Source organism: Myxocyprinus asiaticus, chromosome 27 (genome assembly GCF_019703515.2).
Source record: "Myxocyprinus asiaticus isolate MX2 ecotype Aquarium Trade chromosome 27, UBuf_Myxa_2, whole genome shotgun sequence".
Classification (NCBI taxonomy): domain Eukaryota; kingdom Metazoa; phylum Chordata; class Actinopteri; order Cypriniformes; family Catostomidae; genus Myxocyprinus; species Myxocyprinus asiaticus.
The window spans coordinates 39,666,423-39,687,706 of record NC_059370.1 but is presented as its reverse complement, the minus strand read 5'-3'; the positions used below and the strand labels follow the sequence as shown (position 1 = coordinate 39,687,706).

Genomic DNA, 21,284 nt, shown 5'->3' with positions numbered 1-21,284 from the left:
ATGTCCAAATGTCAGTACATTTACAAACCAAGTGGCAATTATTTTGAAGTACGATAGGACAAACTATGGTGGCCATGAAGTGCAAAACAAAACAACAAATCTAAAAAAACAACGGCAAATCCAAAGACAAAATAACAATTCAGAAACTCAACAACAAATCATAAAACACAACAGCAAATATGATAACAAAAGAGCAAATCATAAAACACAACAGCGAATCCGATAACAAAAAAGCAAATCATAAAACACAACAGCGATTCAGTCAAACGGAAAGGGTAGGTACCTTAGCTTCTCACCTGATTGGCTGTGTGAATGAGACCTAGTCCTTTCTTCAGGATTGGTTCACTGATTACAGTGCATCCGGAAAGTATTCACAGCGCTTCACTTTTTCCACATTTTGTTATGTTACAGCCTTATTCCAAAATGGATTAAATTCATTATTTTCCTCAAAATTCAACAAACAATACCCCATAATGACAACGTGAAAGAAGTTTGTTTGAAATCTTTGCAAATTTATTAAAAATAAAAAACGAAAAAATCACATGTACATAAGTATTCACAGCCTTTGCTCAATACTTTGTTGAAGCACCTTTGGCACCAATTACAGCCTCAAGTCTTTTGAGTATGATGCTACAAGCTTGGCACACCTATTTTTGCTAAATTTTTTATTATTTTTATGTGATAACCTGGTGAAATTCGATACAGTCAGTTACACATTTGCTCTTTTAGGTAAAATATGGCAAAGAAGTCAAAATCCTCCGTCTCTGGAGACATTAAAAGACACTTACGTGTTCAGGATGAAAGCCCCGTCAGGCCTACAGACCGGGGACTCGATTTGGTTGGTGCGACAAGAGAGGAGATCCAGCGTCAACTGTCCAACATGTCGGTGATGCTGACGAGGATTCTTGCTGACTTGGAGGATCTCGCTGTTATACGTCGATCGATTACGGCGATGGAAACAAAATTCTTTGAGTTAGTCACAAGAGTGATGGATGTTGAGAGATGATTGTCTTGAGTCATCGGAGAGGGAATTAACCGCTAATCCACCCGTGACCAAAGTTGATTTGGAATGTGTTCTTGGAAAAATTGAAGATCTTGAGAATAGAAATCGCAGGAATAACGTCAGAATTGTTGGAATTCCTGAGCATGAGGAGGGCAGAGATATGGTGAATTTCTTGGATGAACTCTTCCTGAGTCTGCTCGACATAACGGGCCGCGGGCTGGAAATCGAGTGTGCTCACAGAGTTCTGGCGGGTAAATCTACTGAGGGGAAACAGGCCCCAATCGATTTTGGTTACATTTCTGAGATCATCTGATAAAGATCTTGTGTTGCGCCAGGCGAGGAACAGAGAAGAGCTTTCTTGGAAGAATCACAGTATTTTCTTGTTCCCGGACTTTGCGAATTTGAAGAGAGAAACACGAGCGATTCAAGGAGTGTAAGAAACTCTTTCATCAAAGAAATATTGTTTTTGCACTGATGTTTCGGCCAGACTGAGAATAGAGATGAAGGACGGTCGCAAAGTATTCACGTGTCCGAATCTACAATCTATGAGTGAGTAAACCATTGGGTTTTTTCTCATGTTAGTGGATCGACTCGCTGTTCATTGACTCTACTGTTGGAGTAAGTTGGGCGTCATTTTTGTTTCTTTTTGCGTTGACTCTGCCTGGCGGCTGGAGTCTGTTTGGTGGAATAACACTTTTCCTTGACGGACATTGACGGAAGATCGCTTATGCACTGAATTCCCGGCCAGATTGAGATTAGACACTATGGATGACAGCAAAATGTTTACATGCCCACACAAAGGATGTCTTTTTTTACAGTTGGCAGTCTGAGTAAGTCATGGTGTATTCTTTTCATGTGCCCTCTGAGTGAACTTGACTCTTGATCACCCAAGGAACCGGGATTCCTGTTTTGCTGCTGTTTATGATGGTTCTGCCTAGCGGCTGGAGTTTGCTTTGTGGAGTAACACTGCTTTGGGACAGTTTTGTGGATGAACCTGCATGTTTGTTGTTCTTATGCCTCCTGTTGGCTGGGGTTTGATTTGCGGAGTTTTTCCTGCGGGACATTGGAATGATTATGTCATCTGTTGCATTCATAAGCAACCGGTTCACCGTTCATCTGTTTGACTGTTCAAGGACACTGAACGGTTTATAGCGGCTGGAATTTTGTTCTGTGAATGAATCTATATGTTACGTGTGTTTATGATGCCTATTGGCAGAGGTTTGTTTTACAAAGTATTTTCTGTTATGTAATTTTGCCTTACAAATTTGTGTGGCAAAATTGAGCAATCCGATGGCAAAGTTGTCACGGGGGCTCTTGCAGGCGTGCATGGACCTTTTGAGTTTGGATGGATTGACGCCGGTTGGCGCTCTCGTGCATTTTTTTTTTTTTTTTTTTTTTTTGGTTCGGGGGAGAGTTCGGGGTTTGAATGTTGCACTAATGGGGAATGTGATCTGTGTAATCTTGTTTTTGACACATAATATTGTTTTTTATTATATCAGTATGTCAAATGTTAATATGAATAAGTTGTCTCTCTCCACATGGAATGTGAATGGGTTGGGGCACCCTATAAAAAGAAGGAAGGTTATTTCTTTTCTTAAATGTAAGAAATATGATATAGTGTTTCTTCAAGAAACACATCTCTCCCTGCAGGAAGCTGAAAAATTTGGGAAGATATGGGTTGGACATGTTTTCTTCAGTGCTGGCTAAAGTAAGAGCAGGGGAGTCATTTCATTAATAAGTAAACATCTACAATTCAAATTTCTCAAACAGATTAAAGATAAATTAAGAAGAGTCATTAATGTTTTGGCAGAAATTCAGGGGCAAAGGTTGATTTTGGCTAATATTTATGCGCCTAACGTTGATGATCAGGGCTTTTTTATAGATCTTGAAGGGATGTTGCAAACCGCTGGCACCCCTTATGATATAATACTGGGAGGAGACTTTAATCTTTTGATGGACTCAGTTCTTGATCATAGTGAAGCGAAAGTGTGTAAGCCCCCTAGAGCAACAGTGACACTTCACAGGATGTGTAAAAATCTTGGTCTTGCAGATATCTGGTGACTTTTGAACCCATCTGGTAGAGACTATACATTTTTTCATCAGTCCATAAGATTTATTCTAGAATAGATTTTTTTCTTGATATCTAAGTCCCTCATTTCATCTGTAGTTGATTACTCAGTTGGAAACATCTTAGTCTCGGATCACGCCCTGGTGAGTTTAGAGATGTTGCAACATACGGAGAAAAATAAATCATATAGTTGGCACTTTAATGTATTCCTTTTGCAAAATCCTGATTTCCAACAAATGTTAAAGGCTGAAATCCTCAGTATCCTCTGTGGGCGTGGCTTGGGAGGCAATTAAGGCAGTTCTTAGGGGTCGGATCATACAGTGTGCCTCATTCCTCAAAAAATACAAAGCACAAGAACTTGTGGAATTGGAAGGGAATATTAAAAGGGCAGAGGCAGAGCTGAAATGTCATATGTCGTCTGAAGGCCTCAGAGAATTGACCCGATTGAAATATAGATATAATGCTATTTTGTCATGGAAAGTGGAGTTTTGGTTGTTCAGGGCAAGACAGTCATTCTTTGAGTCGGGGGACAAAGCAGGGAAGCTTTTAGCTAGATATATAAAACAGAGAGAGTCTTTTTCTACCATTCTCTCAATAAAATCTTCTGCTGGTGAAATATTTACCTTGACCAGTGATATTAATAATGCTTTTAGGGAGTTCTATTTTGATCTCTATAGTTCCACGTCTTCATTTACTGATGAAGATATTGGAAAATTTATGGATGCATTAGAACTCCCTAAACTGACGACCGAGCAAAAAAACTCTCTTGATTCTGAGATAACCTTGGAGGAGCTTGACGAGGTAATTAAGTCCCTGCCTACAGGCAAAGCTCCGGGGCGAGATGGATTTGCCACTGAATTTTTTAGATCTTGTGCAACAGAATTGGCTGCACTTTTGCTAGAAGTTTATACAGACGCATTAAAGAATGGAAAGCTTCCCCCAACCATGACACAAGCCCGGATCAGTCTGATTCTTAAAAAGGACAAAGATCCAAGCAAGTGTAAAAGTTACTGCCCAATTTCCCTGATCCAGTTAGATGTAAAAATTCTGTTAAAAATTCTGTCTAACCAATTAAGTAAAGTTATGACAACTCTTATACATATAGATCAGGTGGGGTTTATTCGGGGCCATAGCTCTTCTGATAACATTAAGCATTTCATCAATATCGTGTGGTCAGTGGCGAATGATCAGACTCCAGTGCTGCAATCTCATTCCACGCTGAAAAGGCATTTGATATGGTAGAATGGGATTATCTTATTAAGATTTTGGAAATGTATGGGTTCGGGAGTACATTTATTAGTTGGATTAAGTTGCTTTATAGACACCCTGTAGCAGCAGTACAAACAAACGGATTAATTTCAGATTATTTTACTCTGAATAGGGGCACCCGGCAGGGTTGCCCTCTTTCCCCATTATTGTTCTGTCTTGCCCTGGAACCATTAGCAGCCGCGATAAGAAAAGAGGATGACTTTCCAGGGGTGATTGCGGGAGGTATGGTGCATAAGCTTTTGCTTTATGCAGATGATATTTTATGATTTGTCTCCGACCCTTCTAGATCTATGCCTTGCCTCCACAGAATTATTAATTCCTTCTCCAAGTTCTCAGGATACAAAGTCAATTGGTCTAAATCCGAAGCTTTGGCTCTGACAGCATACTGTCCAGTTGTGGCTTTCCAGCCGGGCGCTTTCCAGTGGCCCAAACAGGGCATTAAATATTTAGGTATTTTATTTCCACCAAATTTGTCTGACTGAGTTAATTTTGACCCTATAATAAAAAGATTTTTGAGCGATGTGGACAGGTGGGCTTCACTACATTTATCGATGATTGGGAAGGTCAGTGTAATTAAAATGAATTATATTCCAAAATTCAACTACCTGCTACAGTCACTCCCTATACAGTTGTGCTCAAAAGTTTGCATACCCTGGCAGAAATTGTGAAATTTTGGCATTCATTTTTAAAATATGACTGATCATGCCAAAAAACTGTCTTTTATTTAAGGATAGTGATCATATGAAGCCATTTATTATCACATAGTTGTTTTTCTCCTTTTTAAATCATAATGATAACAGAAATCACCCAAATGTCCCTGATCAAAAGTTTACATACCCTTGAATGTTTGGCCTTGTTACAGACACACAAGGTGACACACACAGGTTTAAATGGCAATGAAAGTTTAATTTCCCACACCTGTGGCTTTTTAAATTGCAATTAGTGTCTGTGTATAAATAGTTAATGAGTTTGATAGCTCTCACGTGGATACACTGAGCAGGCTAGATACTGAGCTATGGGGAGCAGAAAAGAACTGTCAAAAGACCTGCGTAACAAGGTCATGGAACTTTATAAAGATGGAAAAGGATATAAAAAGATACCCAAAGCCTTGAAAATGCCAGTCAGTACTGTTCAATCACTTATTAAGAAGTGGAAAATTCGGGGAATTTGATACCAAGCCAAGGTCAGGTAGACCAAGAAAGAATTCAGCCACAACTGCCAGAAGAAAAACCCACAGGTAAACTCAGGAGAGATACAGGCTGCTCTGGAAAAAGACAGTGTGGTTGTTTCAAGGAGCACAATGTGACGATACTTGAACAAAAATGAGCTGCATGGTCGAGTTGCCAGAAAGAAGCCTTTACTGCGCCAATGGCACAAAAAAAAAGCCCGGTTACAATATGCCCAACAACACCTTGACACGCCTCACAGCTTCTGGCACACTGTAATTTGGAGTGATGAGACCAAAATAGAGCTTTATAGTCACAACCATAAGCGCTATGTTTGGAGAGGGGTCAACAAGGCCTATAGTGAAAGGAATACCATCCCCACTGTGAAGTATGGTGGTGGCTCACTGATGTTTTTGGGGGTGTGTGAGCTCTAAAGGCATGGGGAATCTTGTGAAAATTGATGGCAAATGAATGCAGCATGTTATCAGAAAATACTGGCAGACAATTTGCATTCTTCTGCACGAAAGCTGTGCATGGGACGCTCTTGGACTTTCCAGCACAACAATGACCCTAAGCACAAAGCCAAGTTGACCCTCCTGTAGTTACAGCAGAAAAAGGTGAAGGTTCTGGAGTGGCCATCACAGTCTCCTGACCTTAATATCATCAAGCCACTCTGGGGAGATCTCAGACGTGTAGTCCAAAAAGACGACCAAAGACTTTGCATGACTGGAGGCATTTTGCCAAGACGAATGGACAGCTATACCACCTGCAAGAATTTGGGGCCTCATAGACAACTATTACAAAAGACTGCACATCTTTGTAATACTAAGGGTATGCAGACTTTTGAACAGGGGTCATTTCATTTTTTTCTTTGTTGCCATGTTTTGTTTTATGATTGTGCCATTCTGTTATTACCTACAGTTGAATATGAATCCCATAAGAAATAAAAGAAATGTGTTTTGCCTGCTCACTCATGTTTTCTTTAAAAATGGTACATATATTACCAATTCTCCAAGGGTATGCAAACTTTTGAGCACAACTGTAGATGTCCCCCTCTCTTATTTTAAGCAATTTGAAAGTATAGCAAAGTCCTTCATTTGGAATGGTAAGTGTCCCAGATTGCACTTCAACAAATTACATAGGCCGATTGACAAAGGTGGACTAGGCCTACCCAAGATTTTTTTTTATTATTATGCATTCGGTCACAGACATTTGGCTCATTGGTCGCTTCCACCTGAAAGGGCCCCTCCTTGTTTTTGTATTGAACAAGAAGTTCTTGCCCCTATTTCGCCATTGCAGGGCCTGTCTGTCAAATTAACCGGTGAAATTAAGTTACACCCAGTCGTCTCGCATTTGAAATCCCAAGTTTTTTGGGGATGTGTAAGGATACAAGACTTTTGGTTGAAAGTACAGAGGTTCGTATGTGAAGTGGTCAACACATGGTTTTCGTTTTGCCCCATATTGTGTGTTTTTGGGGATGGAGCGTTCCTGCAGGTGGGTGATAAATATGTGGAGAGTTGGGTCCTGACAGGCGTGATGATTGGCAGGCGGTTAATTCTCAAGGGATGGAAGTCCTCTGATGCGCCCTTGTTTCGTGAGTGGTGCGTTGAGCTGGGTAGGGTGGTGGCGTTTGAGGAGATGGTGTACAGAAGGCTGGATAACATGGATATTTTCATTAGGAAGTGGGGCGGTTATCTAGCCTTTTTGGAGGGTTCTTGGGGAGGGGAAGTGGAGAGGGATTAGAGTTTTTTTTTTTATTTATTTTTATTTCTATGTCTAAATATTTCCTGTTTTATTGTCTGTTGTGTGTCTTTGTCAGTTGACTTCCGATCATTAGAGTGCTTGTTTGTGTCAGGTGGGGTGGAGGGATTATTGCTCGGGGAGGAAAAAAAAAAAGTTTTGATTTCATGTGGTTTGAGGTTGTATTTTCTATTATGTCGGTGTGATTTGCTGCATAAATCAATAAAAATTTGTTATTAGAAGATACATTTCACATTACCACTCCTCAAATACTCCTTTTGAGCACCTGTAATAATAAATTGAGATTGCATCTGAAATTGAAGGACACAAACACTGAAATATACATTTAATGTGTTCAATAAAACACACACTTTATTTAATTTAAACATTAGAATTACACACACATTGCACAGCAAAACATACAAAATCAAACTTTCGAACTATCTACAGTAAATACATTTTTAATAAAGAGTGCAGGAACAGAATATATATAAATTCATAAATACTCAACAACTGCAATACCTGTGGAGAGAAGAGAGGGAGAAAAGAGGGGAGGGGGAGGACGACAACACCAGTAAACACAGCCCAACCTAGGTCTCTTCACGAAACTTGTCACACTCAGCTGAGCGCCAAGACTGAAAACAGTTCCTATCGCGAACCAAGCAAAGTATTTTGCCATTACATTCTGGCACGCAACAAGCTACTTTAGTTTTATTTTCAGTCCTACTTTTCCGATAGCATAGCCAACATCTCTTAGAGGACTCTTCAAATTTAGGGACATGGGCTGTGTGGAGTGATGACGAAGGAGGTACTACGGGCTTTAGTGTATGCAAAGGGAAACTTGCGTGAATATAGATACCTCCCAGCTGATGAGCCAGGTTTTCTCTGAAATCTATCTGGGTTAAGTTCACCGGTCTATGCTCATCCCCTGGTGCTGCATGAATGTGTTGCCATTCCTTAAATAGTATGAAACTATTGACGACGGCAATGTCTATGAAGTGGGGAAAAAAAAAAAGAGTCTTCCACGACTTCTGAGTTTTTGTAGGACGTCGTAAGATTTTATCATTTCGTCTGACCTATCAACATGTTTTTGTTATAATCACTGATGACAGTGGGCTGGAGGGCTGCTACTTTTGTCCAGTCGCCATAATTTTTTACAAACCTAGTAATTTCGGTTGAGCCATTCGCATTGTGTAAATTGGAGAGGCATGTAACTGCACGTTTGTCCTTCCACTGAATGACAAGTAAGTGCATCCGGAAAGTATTCACAGCGCTTCACTTTTTCCACATTTTGTTATGTTACAGCCTTATTCCAAAATGGATTAAATTCATTATTTTCCTCAAAATTCTACAAACAATACCACATAATGACAACGTGAAAGAAGTTTGTTTGAAATCTTTGCAAATTAAAAATAAAAAACGAAAAAAAAAAAAAATCACATGTACATAAGTATTCACAGCCTTTGCTCAATACTTTGTTGAAGCACCTTCGGCACCAATTACAGCCTCAAGTCTTTTTGAGTATGATGCTACAAGCTTGGCACACCTATTTTTGGGCAGTTTCTCCCATTCTTCTTTGCAGGACCTCTCAAGCTCCATCAGGATAGGATGGGGAGCATCAGTGCACAGCCATTTTCAGATCTCTCCAGAGATGTTCAATCAGGTTCAAGTCTGGGCTCTGGCTGGGCCACTCAAGGACATTCACAGAGTTGTCCCGTAGCCGCTCCTTTTTTATCTTGGCTGTGTGCTTAGGGTCGTTGTCCTGTTGGAAGATGAACCTTCGCCCCAGTCTGAGGTCCAGAACGCTCTGGAGCAGGTTTTCATCAAGGATGTCTCTGTACATTGCTGCATTCATCTTTCCCTGGATCCTGACTAGTTTCCCAGTTCCTGCCACTGAAAAACATCCCCACAGCATGATGCTGCCACCACCATGCTTCACTCTAGGGATGGTATTGGCCAGGTGATGAGCGGTGCCTGGTTTCCTCCAGACATGATGCTTGCCATTCAGGCCAAAGCATTCAATCTTTGTTTCATCAGACCAGATAATTTTGTTTCTCATGGTCTGAGAGACCTTCAGGTGACTTTTGGCAAACTCCAGGCGGGCTGTCGTGCCTTTTACTGAGTGGCGGCTTCCGTCTGGCCACTCTACCATACAGGCCTGATTGGTGGAGTGCTGCAGAGATGGTTGTTCTTCTGGAAGGTTCTCCTCTCTCCACAGAGAAATGCTGGAGCTCTGTCAGAGTGACCATCGGGTTCTTGGTCACCTCCCTGACTAAGGCCCTTCTCCCCCGATCGCTCAGTTTGGCCGGGTGGCCAGCACTAGGAAGAGTCCTGGTGGTTCCAAACTTCTTCCATTTATGGATGATGGAGGCCACTGTGCTCATTGGGACATTCAGTGCTGCAGAAATTTTTCTGTACCCTTCCCCAGATTTGTGCCTCGATACAATCCTGTCTTGGAGGTCTACAGACAATTCCTTGGACTTCATGGCTTGGTTTGTGCTCTGACATGCACTGTTAACTGTGGGACCTTATATAGACAGGTGTGTGCCTTTCCAAATCATGTCCAATCAACTGAATTTACCACAGGTGGACTCCAATCAAGTTGTAGAAACATCTCAAGGATGATCAGTGGAAACAGGATGCACCTGAGCTCAATTTTGAGTGTCATGGCAAAGGCTGTGAATACTTGTGTACATGTGATTTTTTTATTTTTATTTTTTGAATAAATTTGCAAAGATTTCAAACAAACTTCTTTCATGTTGTCATTATGGGGTATTGTTTGTAGGATTATGAGGAAAATAATGAATTTAATCCATTTCGGAATAAGGCTGTAACATAACAAAATGTGGAAAAAGTGAAGCGCTGTGAATAATTTCCAGATGCACTGTATATTCCCCTCAATCCTACACCACCTCATATCCCCACGAGCTGTCTTGCATTCCCATCTTTTGATGGAAACAGTTTACGATTCACCCTGCATGTCCCACAGGTATTAGTTCCCATTTCTAACAACTTAACCGTAAGAGATGGGGAAGTGTAAAAGTTGTCAAACCAAACAATGTGGCCCTGGTCTTTGAATGGCTGCAGTAACGATTCAACAACTTTGGTGGTCAAGTCAGTGACACACCCATCATGACTGCCTGTGTAAACATTAAAGTCGAGAGTATACCCCGAGTCTGATGTTGCAATTACCCATAATTTAAAACCCCACCAAGTAGGCTTGCCCTTCATGTATTGTTTAAATCCTGACCGAGCTTTAGACTTGACCATACGTTCATCTATTGCGAGATTTTGGTTAGGCTGAAAGAGCTGATGGCATTTTTGTTTGAGGTGGTCCATAAGATAACCCAACTTCCTAAGGCGATCCTGATTATCCTCTGTGGTAGGGTCTACAACATGTAGAGCTGTAGTTTGGCCAGGTGGCCAGCTCTAGGAAGAGTCCTGGTGGTTCCAAACTTCTTCCATTTACGGATGATAGAGGCCACTGTGCTCATTGGGACCTTTCTTCAGGACTGTAAAAGAGCCTTGTAGCAGTCACGCGACATAAATCCCCTCGCCCACGAGCCCTGAAGTGACTTGGTTTCCCAATGACGATGGAAATCGGGGAGAATTGAAAACCCCATGTAAATAAGCAACCCAAGAAATTTTTTAAATTCATCGGGGGTCACATCCTTCCAAGATCCTTGGTGGCTGGAATATGACGGACAGTTTAGGACGACCTAAATAAAACAAACTTTGTTTATATTAAAACTATGGAATGCAAATGAAGGGAAATTTTATATGCAATTAAATTACATAAATCTTACAAATATGCTTGAACATTTCTGAGTGTATCTACCAATTTTCTTTTTTTTTTCTTCTTTTTTTTTTTTTTTTTTTTTTTTTTTTATTACAAGGGAAAATCAACAAGCTAGGTAACTTATCTAACTAGCAGGCCAGTTTCCAGGCAGGTCTGAACAGCGTCAAAAAAAAATAAAAATATATATTTTTCTGAACAGCGACAAAATTGGCTAAAAATGTTATTGATATTTAGCTAAAAATGTACTTAGTATTGCTAGCTAATGTTTATTTAGCAAGTTTCACAGAAATTTGCTTAGAAATAGAGGCTAGCTGTCTGTCCGATGAACGCCAACGGTCATGTCATTTTTTCCAGAAATAATTAGCGGTACTCCTACAAATAAATGCTTCATAACTAAAATGTTTTGACTTTCAATAGACAATATTGACAACACCTGTTAAATAACTTGTCTTACCTCGAAAGATCGCCTCAGTTTTCAATTTGAAGCAGTAAGTCCAACACTTGAGGTAATCTCCCAGCGTATCCTCTCTGGCTTCGTTCAGGCAAACGGAGGATGATGCTGATGACGATACATTTATTATTCATGCCCAGTAACCCCTTAACCAATCATATGTGCTTTTAGCTTATATTGTCATGAGTATCTGGCAGTTTTCAGAAATAAAATCGATGATTGGACGGCGAAGATATTGAGACAGGAACCATGGGAATAATTGTTCCCAAATTTGAACGCTCCAGCTGGAAAGGGTTAATAACAGTGGTTGTTATGTTAGAATATGCAAGTCAATTGAATGAATGATTGGACACTGGCGTTTTAGCACAGTTTGTGGAATTTTTAGACGGTCCCTTACACACTGTAGATGAACATCATACCTAAAACCTTTCCCGATTGCTGTTTTGCTCTCTGTGTTATAAAGTGTCCCATTACTGTTTTACTGAGTGACAAACCACTCACATTTTTCAGTAATTGAGCATTTGGAATGAATTTTGAAATAATCACGCAAGTGGGCAGATAACCAGTCCTGAGGAAAGGACTAGGTGTTCTCCACAATGCCAATTAGGTGAGAAGCTATGGTACCTACCCTTTCCATTTCGACTGAATTACTGTTGTGTTTTCTGATTTGCTGTTGTGTTTTCTGATATGTTGTTGTGTTTCTGAATTGTTAATTTGTCTTTGGATTTGCTGTTGTGTTTTTAGATTTGTTGTTTTGTTTTGCACTTTACGGCCACCGTAACAAACACACCTTTCAGGAAATACATTTCATAAAAAGAAAAACTGTTGGTTTGCTTATCTGGTTTAAACTGGTCTAACTGGTCTTCCAGCCTGGAAAATCTGGTCTTCGGCTAATTTAAGCTAGTCCAACTGGTCTTGCAGACTCGCCAAGCTGGTCTTAGACCAGCTAAAACTAGCCGAACTCGTCTTCCAGCCAAGCTGGTCTTAGCTAGTTTAAGCTAGTCTAACTGGTTTTTCAGACTGGCCAAGCTGGTCTTAGTTGGTTTAAGCTGGTCTAACTGGCCTTTCAGACTGACCAAGCTGGTCTTTAGCTAATTTAAGCTGGTCTAACTGGTCCTCCAGCCTGGCTAAGCTGGTCTTAGCTGGTTTAAGATGGTCAAACTGGTCTTCCAGCCTGGCTGATCTGGTGTAACTGGTCTTTTTACCTTGTAAGTTGGTCTTCAGCCAGTTTTAGCTGGTCTAACTGGTCTTCCAGCCTGGCCAAGGTGGTCTTCAGCTAGTTTAAGCTAGTCTAACTGGTCTTTCAGACTGGCCAAGCTGGTCTTAGTTGGTTTAAGCTGTTCTAACTAGTCTTTCATACTGGCCAAGCTGGTCTTCAGCTAGTTTCAGCTGGTCTAACTGGTCTTTCAGACTGGCCAAGCTGGTCTTCAGCTCGTTCAGGCTGAACTAATTGGTCTTCCAGCCTGGATAAGCTGGTCGTAGCTGGTTTCAGCTGGTCTAACTGGTCTTTCAGCCTGGCCAAGATGGTCTTCAACTGGTTTAAGCTGATCTAGCTGATCTCCCAAGTGCCAAAACCCCTCTAAACCCCACAAACAAGACCAGCCCGAACAGGCAATGATGAGAATGCAACACATACCACAAGTATAATTTGATTGTGTTGCGTTTTGACACATTTCAGCTCATTGCATCCATTATTGTACAGTACATTTATAATATATTTACCAAAGTCAGGACAAGAGAACTAACTCTGTTCTTACACCATCCAGCCATATATACAACTACAAACTCCACTAAACAGAAACCATCTCCTGGCCTAATGTGAAAGGTTATTCTTTCAGAAAGTTGTAGTTATTTGTGACTGAATCTATTGCTTTGCTTTGTTTTACAGACAGACCAACAATATGCAAATAGCGTCGCTGACAACCTTAAGCGCCTGTAAGTACACTTGTTTTTTATTATTTCTATGGAAGTGATCTGGTTGAGTTGTTTATGTCTGTGTGATCCCATGTGTGCATGTGACGGCAGACTTTTCCACATGTTTTTTGAGAACAATAGTGAGGGGAAAATCCATTTCTCTGGGTGTCAGAGTTACTCTGCTTTATTTTGTCTGTCCCACATTAGTTACGTGCTTGTGTTTCTGCTGATTCTTTCTGCAAAGATATGCAGGGACATTTTTGTGTGCGTGTTTGATCAGATATGTGCTTGTGTTGTTTCCCATTTTTCTTGTATCTTTAAAGGGTGTTTTGTGGGTGTGAAACTGTTTTTTTCTGGATAACTGTTATTTTTCTGTTGTAAAGTTTCTTGTAAGTTTTACAGAAAATGTCATGATGTGATGGCATAAAATATACTTTTTTGATTCTTTTGAATGCCATTTTAATATGAATATGATTAAAATTAATGATATCTGAGCTCATGAATATGTTTTAAAAAATTCAATGACCATGAACACATCTTTGTTAATACTTTCTATACACCATACTTTGTAAGCATCTCTCTCTCTGTCTGTCTTTGTTTCAGCTTTCCAGAAGAGATTCAGTCCGGTCTCTTAGAGATCATCTCTCCCTCAGTCCATTTCTATCCAGACTTCTCTCACCTCAAAGAGTCATTCGGTGACCCCAAAGAACGAGTCAGGTAATATAACTGCTGTATACAAACCAAAATGGTCTCATAGAATCATGTTACTATACCTACATTTTTGCTAAATGATTTTTACATGGCTCGTTGTAAGTATTGCAGCAGTTTCCTGGTGAGAAAAAAAACTACTGGCGCTACAACAACAATTACTTTTTTTTCTCTTTCCCACAAATTACAAGTGAAACGGCAGATTATCGGTTCAGAAACATTTACTTTTCATCTTTTTCCTAACACTATGCCATCTTCTGACATCTAAACACTTTTACTATAATGCAAGACACACATTTACTATAATTTACAAGCTTATTCTAGGGCGATCAAATTGCGTGGGAGCTCAACCGATGTCAAAGGACAAGGATAAGAGTCCTGAAGTGCACACAAGTCAACACGTGAGCTGAAAGTTTCATGGAAGCGACACAACCAATTTAGCTGATTCAGCAATTGCGTTTTTCATCTCACATTTGCTTTTATGACACTATTGGTTTGGTTTAAAGTTGATGGGAGGGAGGAAGGTTTTGGTTATTTTTAAAAAACCTCATCTGTTTGGGAGAGCATTTAACTTGCTTTTAGAGCTATCCAGTGGTGTTGAAAATGTCGCCACAGTCACGTAATTCTTATGAGATCAGGTGGACACAAACCATTCTCAGCCCATGAGTGTGTATGTGCTTCTGCAGTGGGGTCTAAATTGTTTTCCCCCTCCATTTAAACCTGGAAATAAACAACTAAAGTTTCAGGATTTAAAAAAAAATCTGTTCTCTGCATGTTCTCTACTGTATTTGTCAATAAGGAACAGAGAGAGAAAGAGAGAGAGAGAGACAGTTCTGCTTAAACTTTATTGAGCTTTATGTGCGTGTGTTTGAGTGTGTGAGAGATGCTCCCTGAGGGTCAGGCTTCTTAATGCCTTATTTATGAGCACACACATACACAAACTTCTCGCATCTCTGTTCTGTCAGGCTCAGTTTAATTAACACAAACGCACAGCTAAACATCAGGAAGTCACTGCAACACAAACCACACACACACGCTTACAGGTGCTGGTGTGTGTCCTACAGAAAGAGAGGTGGCAATCTTCTATAACTGCAAATTCATAGAGTTCAATTAATGTATAGACAATTAGAAATGAAGCAATCCTGTTAGAACGAACGCTCACTTTTGAAGACTATAAGGTTGCGCTCTATAGGATTTGTGATGTCTTCTGTAACAGTGTTGTCACCGCAAGTTCAGTCATTTGTGCGAGTCTGGGAGCTCGAGCCAAGAATAAACACATTCCCAAATCAACATGTTACACACAAACCCACTTGATTGCACAATCACTGCTTTCTCCAAAGTATAACAAAGTTTCACTTTCTCCTTAAAACAAATAGAGGAGACTGATGCAAGTAAATATGTTAAATAATGTCAGTTTGTGCTCTAGGCCTGTCGGATCTCATCAGAGCAACCAATCCAAACTGATGAATGGATCGATGCTAGATCAGACAGGCAAATGAATCAATCACCCACCAAACACACACAAATCAATAGCCAATCAGCCTAGAAAAAATTAAATCCATTTTAGGTGATCTCTCTCTCTCTCTCTCTCTCTCTCTCTCTCTCTCTCTCTCTCTCTCTCTATATATATATATGTGTGTGTGTGTGTGTGTGTGTGTGTGTGTACATATATGTATATATTGTAATTAACTAGTGACAGCAAAAAGATGATTAAAAATTGTAAACACAAACGGTGACCAGTTACAGGTCCAAAGACATATACAGGAACTATACATATACATGCAGTGTGTGTGTGTGTGTGTGTGTGTGTGTGTGTGTGTATATATATATATATATATATATATATATATATATATATATGTATATATATATATATATATACGTATGTATATATATATATATATATGTATATGTGTACATATATCACATTTCATAAAGTTGAAGCCAGAAGTTTACATACACTTAGGTTGAAGTCATTAAAACTCATTTTTTTTAACCACTCCACAGATTTAATATTAGCAAACTTTAGTTTTGGCAAGTCGTTTAGGACGTCTACTTTGATCATGACACAAGTCATTTTTCCAACAATTGTTTACAGACAGATAGTTTCACTTTTAATTGACTTTATCACATTTCCAGTGGGTCAGAAGTTCACATACACTAAGTTAACCGTGCCTTTAAGTAGCTTGGGAAATTCCACAAAATGATGTCAAGCCTTTAGGCAATTAGCCAATTAGCTTCTGATAGGGTAATTGGCTAATTGGGGTCAATTGTAGGTGTACCCCTGGATGTATTTTAAGTCCTACTTTTAAACACAATACCTCTTTGCTTGACATCATGGGAAAATCAAAAGAAATCAGCCAAGACCTCAAAAAAAAAGTTGTGGACATCAGGTGGTTTTTAATTAGAAGATGAATTACTCTGTTGTTTCACATGTAGATATTTAATCAAATGTATTTCCAAATGTCTCAACATTTATTTCAATGTTTGGTGCAGTGAGTGAGGACCACAATCATCACAGTCTTACACAGTATTATTGAGGAATTAAAAGAAACCCATTCTTTTTTCAATACAATAAACTAAATGAGTTTACAAGTGTTGCAGTTGTGTTTTAATCATGACATGGGGTGACTAAGTTAGTCTGTGTGTGTGTGCATGTCAATTGCTAATGCAGGAAAGCTGTATCATCAAAAACCCCAGTGAAACATTATACACATGGGGACAAAAATGCTGTCTGAATGGCAGTGCACAGACAGAAGCTACACACCACCGTACTGCTTACCCGTGCAGCGTGAATGCTGTAACCTGGAAATGTTGGTGGTGAAGTACCTATATGCTGCTCTTCTGCTGCTTATTTGTACAGTGTGAAAAGTCCTTATACCCGATGGTTAAATTCTTTATCGTACCCCCCATTCTGGTCTGGTGAAGAACAGACATACAGAAATAGTTTATTATGTCTAGGTAGAGTTTTATGCCAGGGGCTTAATTTTCTCATCATGTGTTTTTCCTCATTTGTGTTTGTTTTTTTTTTGTTTTTTTTTGGGGGGGGGGGGGGTTCCCCTTTTTTTCTCCAAATTTGGAATGTCTAATTCCCAGTGTGCTTTTAAGTCCTTGTGGTCGCGTAGAGACTTGCCTCAGTCCGGGTGGCGGAGGACGAATCTCAGTTGCCTCCGTGTCTGATACCGTCAATCCATGCATCTTATCATGTGGCTTGTTGAGCGCGTTGCCACGGAGACATAGCGCTTGTGCAGGCTTCACGCCATCCACCGTGGCAACCACACTCAACTCCCCACACGCCCCACCGAGAACGAACCACATTATAGCGACCACGAGGAGGTTACCCCATGTGACTCTACCCTCCCTAGCAACCGGGCCAATTTGGTTGCTTAGGAGACCTGGCTGGAGTCACTCAGCACGCCCTGGGATTCGAACTAGCAAACTCCAGGGGTGGTAGCCAGCATCTTTTTCCACTGAGCTACCCAGGCCCCCTCATTTGTGTGTTGTTGAATGCATCGGATGAGAAACACACCAATTGATAATCGAGCCGTAGTGTGATAAGTGTGTGATTTGTATGTCAATGTACACACATGACATCTCTGTTGGATAATTAACTCTTGCTCTTCCTTTAGGGCATGTTGCATAGAAAGTGGGACAGCTCACTGAATTTGTATATTTGTGTGTGTGTGTGTGTGTGGTGTGTGTGTGTGTGTGTGTGTGTGTTTTTTTTGTGTCTGTATGTAAAATAGAGACTGACAAAGAGAGTTTTGTGTTTTTCATGGTGGCTTCATCTGAGTGTAGCTACCATTATAAATCTAATTTTTAATCAACACTATAGAGAACTGCAGAAATAGTATGGTTTACCATCAGCTGGGTAAAACATTTCAGCAGTTTCCCTGTTTTCTCTCACAAATACAGATACAGCTCTTGAAGACGCCAGGAAATGGCTTGACAAGCGCAGTTTTCTTTTTGTTTTGATGAGGAAGAGGCATATTGGGGAAAAAAAGTCAATAGACTTTATCACAGTCACATTTTTTCACAGCGACAAAACATGATTTGCTACTTTGCAGGTGATATTTGGTGGAGGGACATTTTCATTCAAGAGAGAATATGATTGGACAAAAATCAGTGTAGTGCAATATGAATAGTCAATATTTCGCTTACTAACATTATCTGTGTAAAGTTATTTCCAATATTACAACTTTGTTGTCATGTCGACGTAACTCCAGTAAACTCTGTAATCTGGTAAGCACTCTAATGCCGGTAAATCCCTTGTTTTATGAGACTAAAATAATGTTAGCACATGATGTTTTCGTCCTGTGTCTATACTTTTGAAACCATATGTTTTTCAGCATTAATGGATTGACCCCATTCACTTTTTATTTTTAATAAACGAGGGACGGGTCGAAACTATATTCAACATTATGCCACAAATGCTGTTGATTGAGCTTAACTTGTGTTGAACCTGGAACATTCCTCCTAAAGGAAGAGTTCACCCAAAAATTTAAATTCTTTCATCATTTACTCACCATATTGTAACAATTCCTGGAAAGGAGGAAGCTGGGGCCAGCTTGACAGAACACGTAGACATTTATTGTTGCATTATTCAATCGCACACAATAACACACTGCTTCACACTACGTTATGCTTTTCAGCTTCACTACACATAAACTCTGTTGGATTTTCAGCTCAACACTACAGACAGTCAGCTCCGTGCGTCTCTCTCTCGTCTGCCGCTGTCTCCTCTCCTTAAATACTCCCGCCACCCCTCATTGGAACGTGAGACCGGTATGGCACACAGGTGGACCACATTCACCACTTCACCACAGGGGGAGAATAGAGAGAGAGAGGAGAAAGCTGAGAGAGACGTTCTCACCGGCCCCGGACACACCATCGACTGGCCCTCTGCTCGCTGTACTGCTTCCGTCCGTGGTGCCGGGCGATGGCACTGGATCCCTCAGCCATCTGTTTCAGTTGCGGGTTGATGCAGAGCTCCAGTACCACCGGATCGAGCACTCCCTCGACGTCGTGATCCTCAGTCAGCGCAAGGACTCCTTGACGGCGCATCCTTCCTCCTTCCCGGGTTTTGGCACCAGTGTAACAATTCATGGAAAGGAGGAAGCTGGGGCTTGACAAAACACGTAGACATTTATTGTTGCACATTTTAGTCGCACACTTAACGCACTGCTTCACACAACATTATGCTTTTCAGCTTCATTACATAAACTCTGTTGGCTTTTCAGCTCAACACTACAGACAGTCAGCTCTGTGCGTCTCTCTCTCTCTCATCTGCCGCTGTCTCCTCTCCTTAAATACTCCCGCCGCACCTCACTGGAACGTGAGACCGGTGTGGCATACAGGCGGACCTCATTCACCACTTATCTTCCCGACCTCACTCCGCCCAGACGCCGCTTGGCCCCACCCTGCTTGCCACACATATTTTAACAGATGTATTGCAGAATGTCCATTGTGCTCTTTTTCATAATGGGGACTGGTGCTGTCATGCATATTGTACAACTTATATTCTATATTCCAAGTCTGCAGAAGTCATACGCTAGATTTGTGTGAGGAAAGACCGAAATAATATGTAAGAGATAATGTACAGTTAGCCAGTTGTTATTGCAAAATAAACCCCAACAGGGTGATCAGGATAAGGAACTTGTATCACCCTGAGGCAGTTTATTTTGCGATAACAACCGTCTGACTGTACAATATCCCACTTACTACACAGCTACTAAACAAATAAATAAATGAACATAAAATATTGATTTGTGTTGAAATTATGTAATTATGTGAGAAGAAATAAATCACTGTACTGAATTCCACCTCCAGTTTGCATCAGAGTTCTGTTGATGTTTGCTTTTTAAATAATGGCAATCCGACTGTTCATTATTATTATCATACTCTGCTTATTACAAGAATACTTGACAAATAAATAAATGCATATGAAACATTGATTTGAGTTTAAATAATTGTATTAACTTACTTGTAGAGATCGCACAGTGATCCGAGAAGTAGTAAAGATGACTCGCAATACCCGGATTAGCGGTCTGATATGTCTTAATCCCCGAATGTGCGGTTGTTACTCAGAAATATCAGACAGCTAGATGGCGCCATTGATCAATCAGAATGGAGTATTACAGAGACCTGTGTAATAAATGGCATTATTCATTAAAAACTCTTCCCCTTTGTCGTAGCTTTCAAATTGTGTTCAATATTGCATGTCAAGACGAGACCCATAAGAACTAGTGACTTTTGACATTATTGACGTTAAACCTGGCCCAACATTTTACATTTACATGTTTTGTTTTGTCAGTTTTGTCAGTTTGGAACTTGACAGAATTGTCAGTTTTGGGAGAACAACCACTGACACTACTGGACAAAACAACTGCCACAAATAATCCACTCTATCACTATCCTCTTAGTTGTGGACGGCAGGTCTCAGTTGCTATTTATTATCTTCAATCTGTGGATTTGCATGTGTGTATGGCTTTATATTCTTTTTAAAGCATTTACTGATCATTTTTGCAGGTGGAGAACAAAGCAGAACTTGGATTACTGCTTCTTGATGATGTACGCCCAGACCAAAGGGACATATTACGTGCAGGTAGGATTATGACAAAGCGTTTGGATAAAACCAGCACAATGACAAAGTCCCATCCTGTTTTGTCCACAATGATGCGTTCACTCTAAAGTATATTCTTTGACCCTGATGTGTGAAAGAGGGCTGCATCTCTTCTTTTATAAGTGCACAAAGCAGTGCAAATCCACTTTCACTGCAAGCCGTTTTGTTTGGCACTGCCTTTTAAAGATTTTTAAAGAAAATAAAATGCTCTCTACCAACACGCCACTAAGTAACAGTTGCGAATAGTCACAAAAAGCACAGTTGGTCTATTTTATGGGTAGAACTATATTTCTAATGATTTATTATCTATGCTCTGTTCATTCTGTACGGTACTTCTACAGTTTCTCTGTCAGTATCTTCTACAGTCTCCTATCATTCCATACTTCTATGCTTTTCCAAACCTTTTTTTATGCATCACCAAATGGAATTTCAAAAATAGCAAATATTTTACATTTTCTAATGGATATGTGAGTGATGCATGCCAATCCAAAACTTGCCACCATGATGCTAGGTTTTTGGTTGGTTGCAAGACGTTGCTATGCAA

The 21,284-nt window shown here is 40.2% G+C and overlaps 1 protein-coding gene across 2 annotated transcripts in view; it reads left to right on the top strand.

Annotated features, from left to right (window-relative positions):
- Positions 1 to 21,284, top strand: part of mgat4b (alpha-1,3-mannosyl-glycoprotein 4-beta-N-acetylglucosaminyltransferase B) — a 144,956-nt gene that overhangs the window by 91,702 nt on the left and 31,970 nt on the right. For both annotated transcript variants that reach the window (XR_007893293.1, XM_051657540.1), the window contains exons 5-7: positions 13,385 to 13,431; positions 14,014 to 14,127; positions 20,647 to 20,722. Coding sequence is in view for 1 of the 2 variants with exons in the window: in XM_051657540.1 (XP_051513500.1) it covers positions 13,385 to 13,431; positions 14,014 to 14,127; positions 20,647 to 20,722 (237 nt within the window). In the remaining variant the exon portion in view is untranslated. The remainder of the gene's footprint in view (positions 1 to 13,384; positions 13,432 to 14,013; positions 14,128 to 20,646; positions 20,723 to 21,284) is intronic.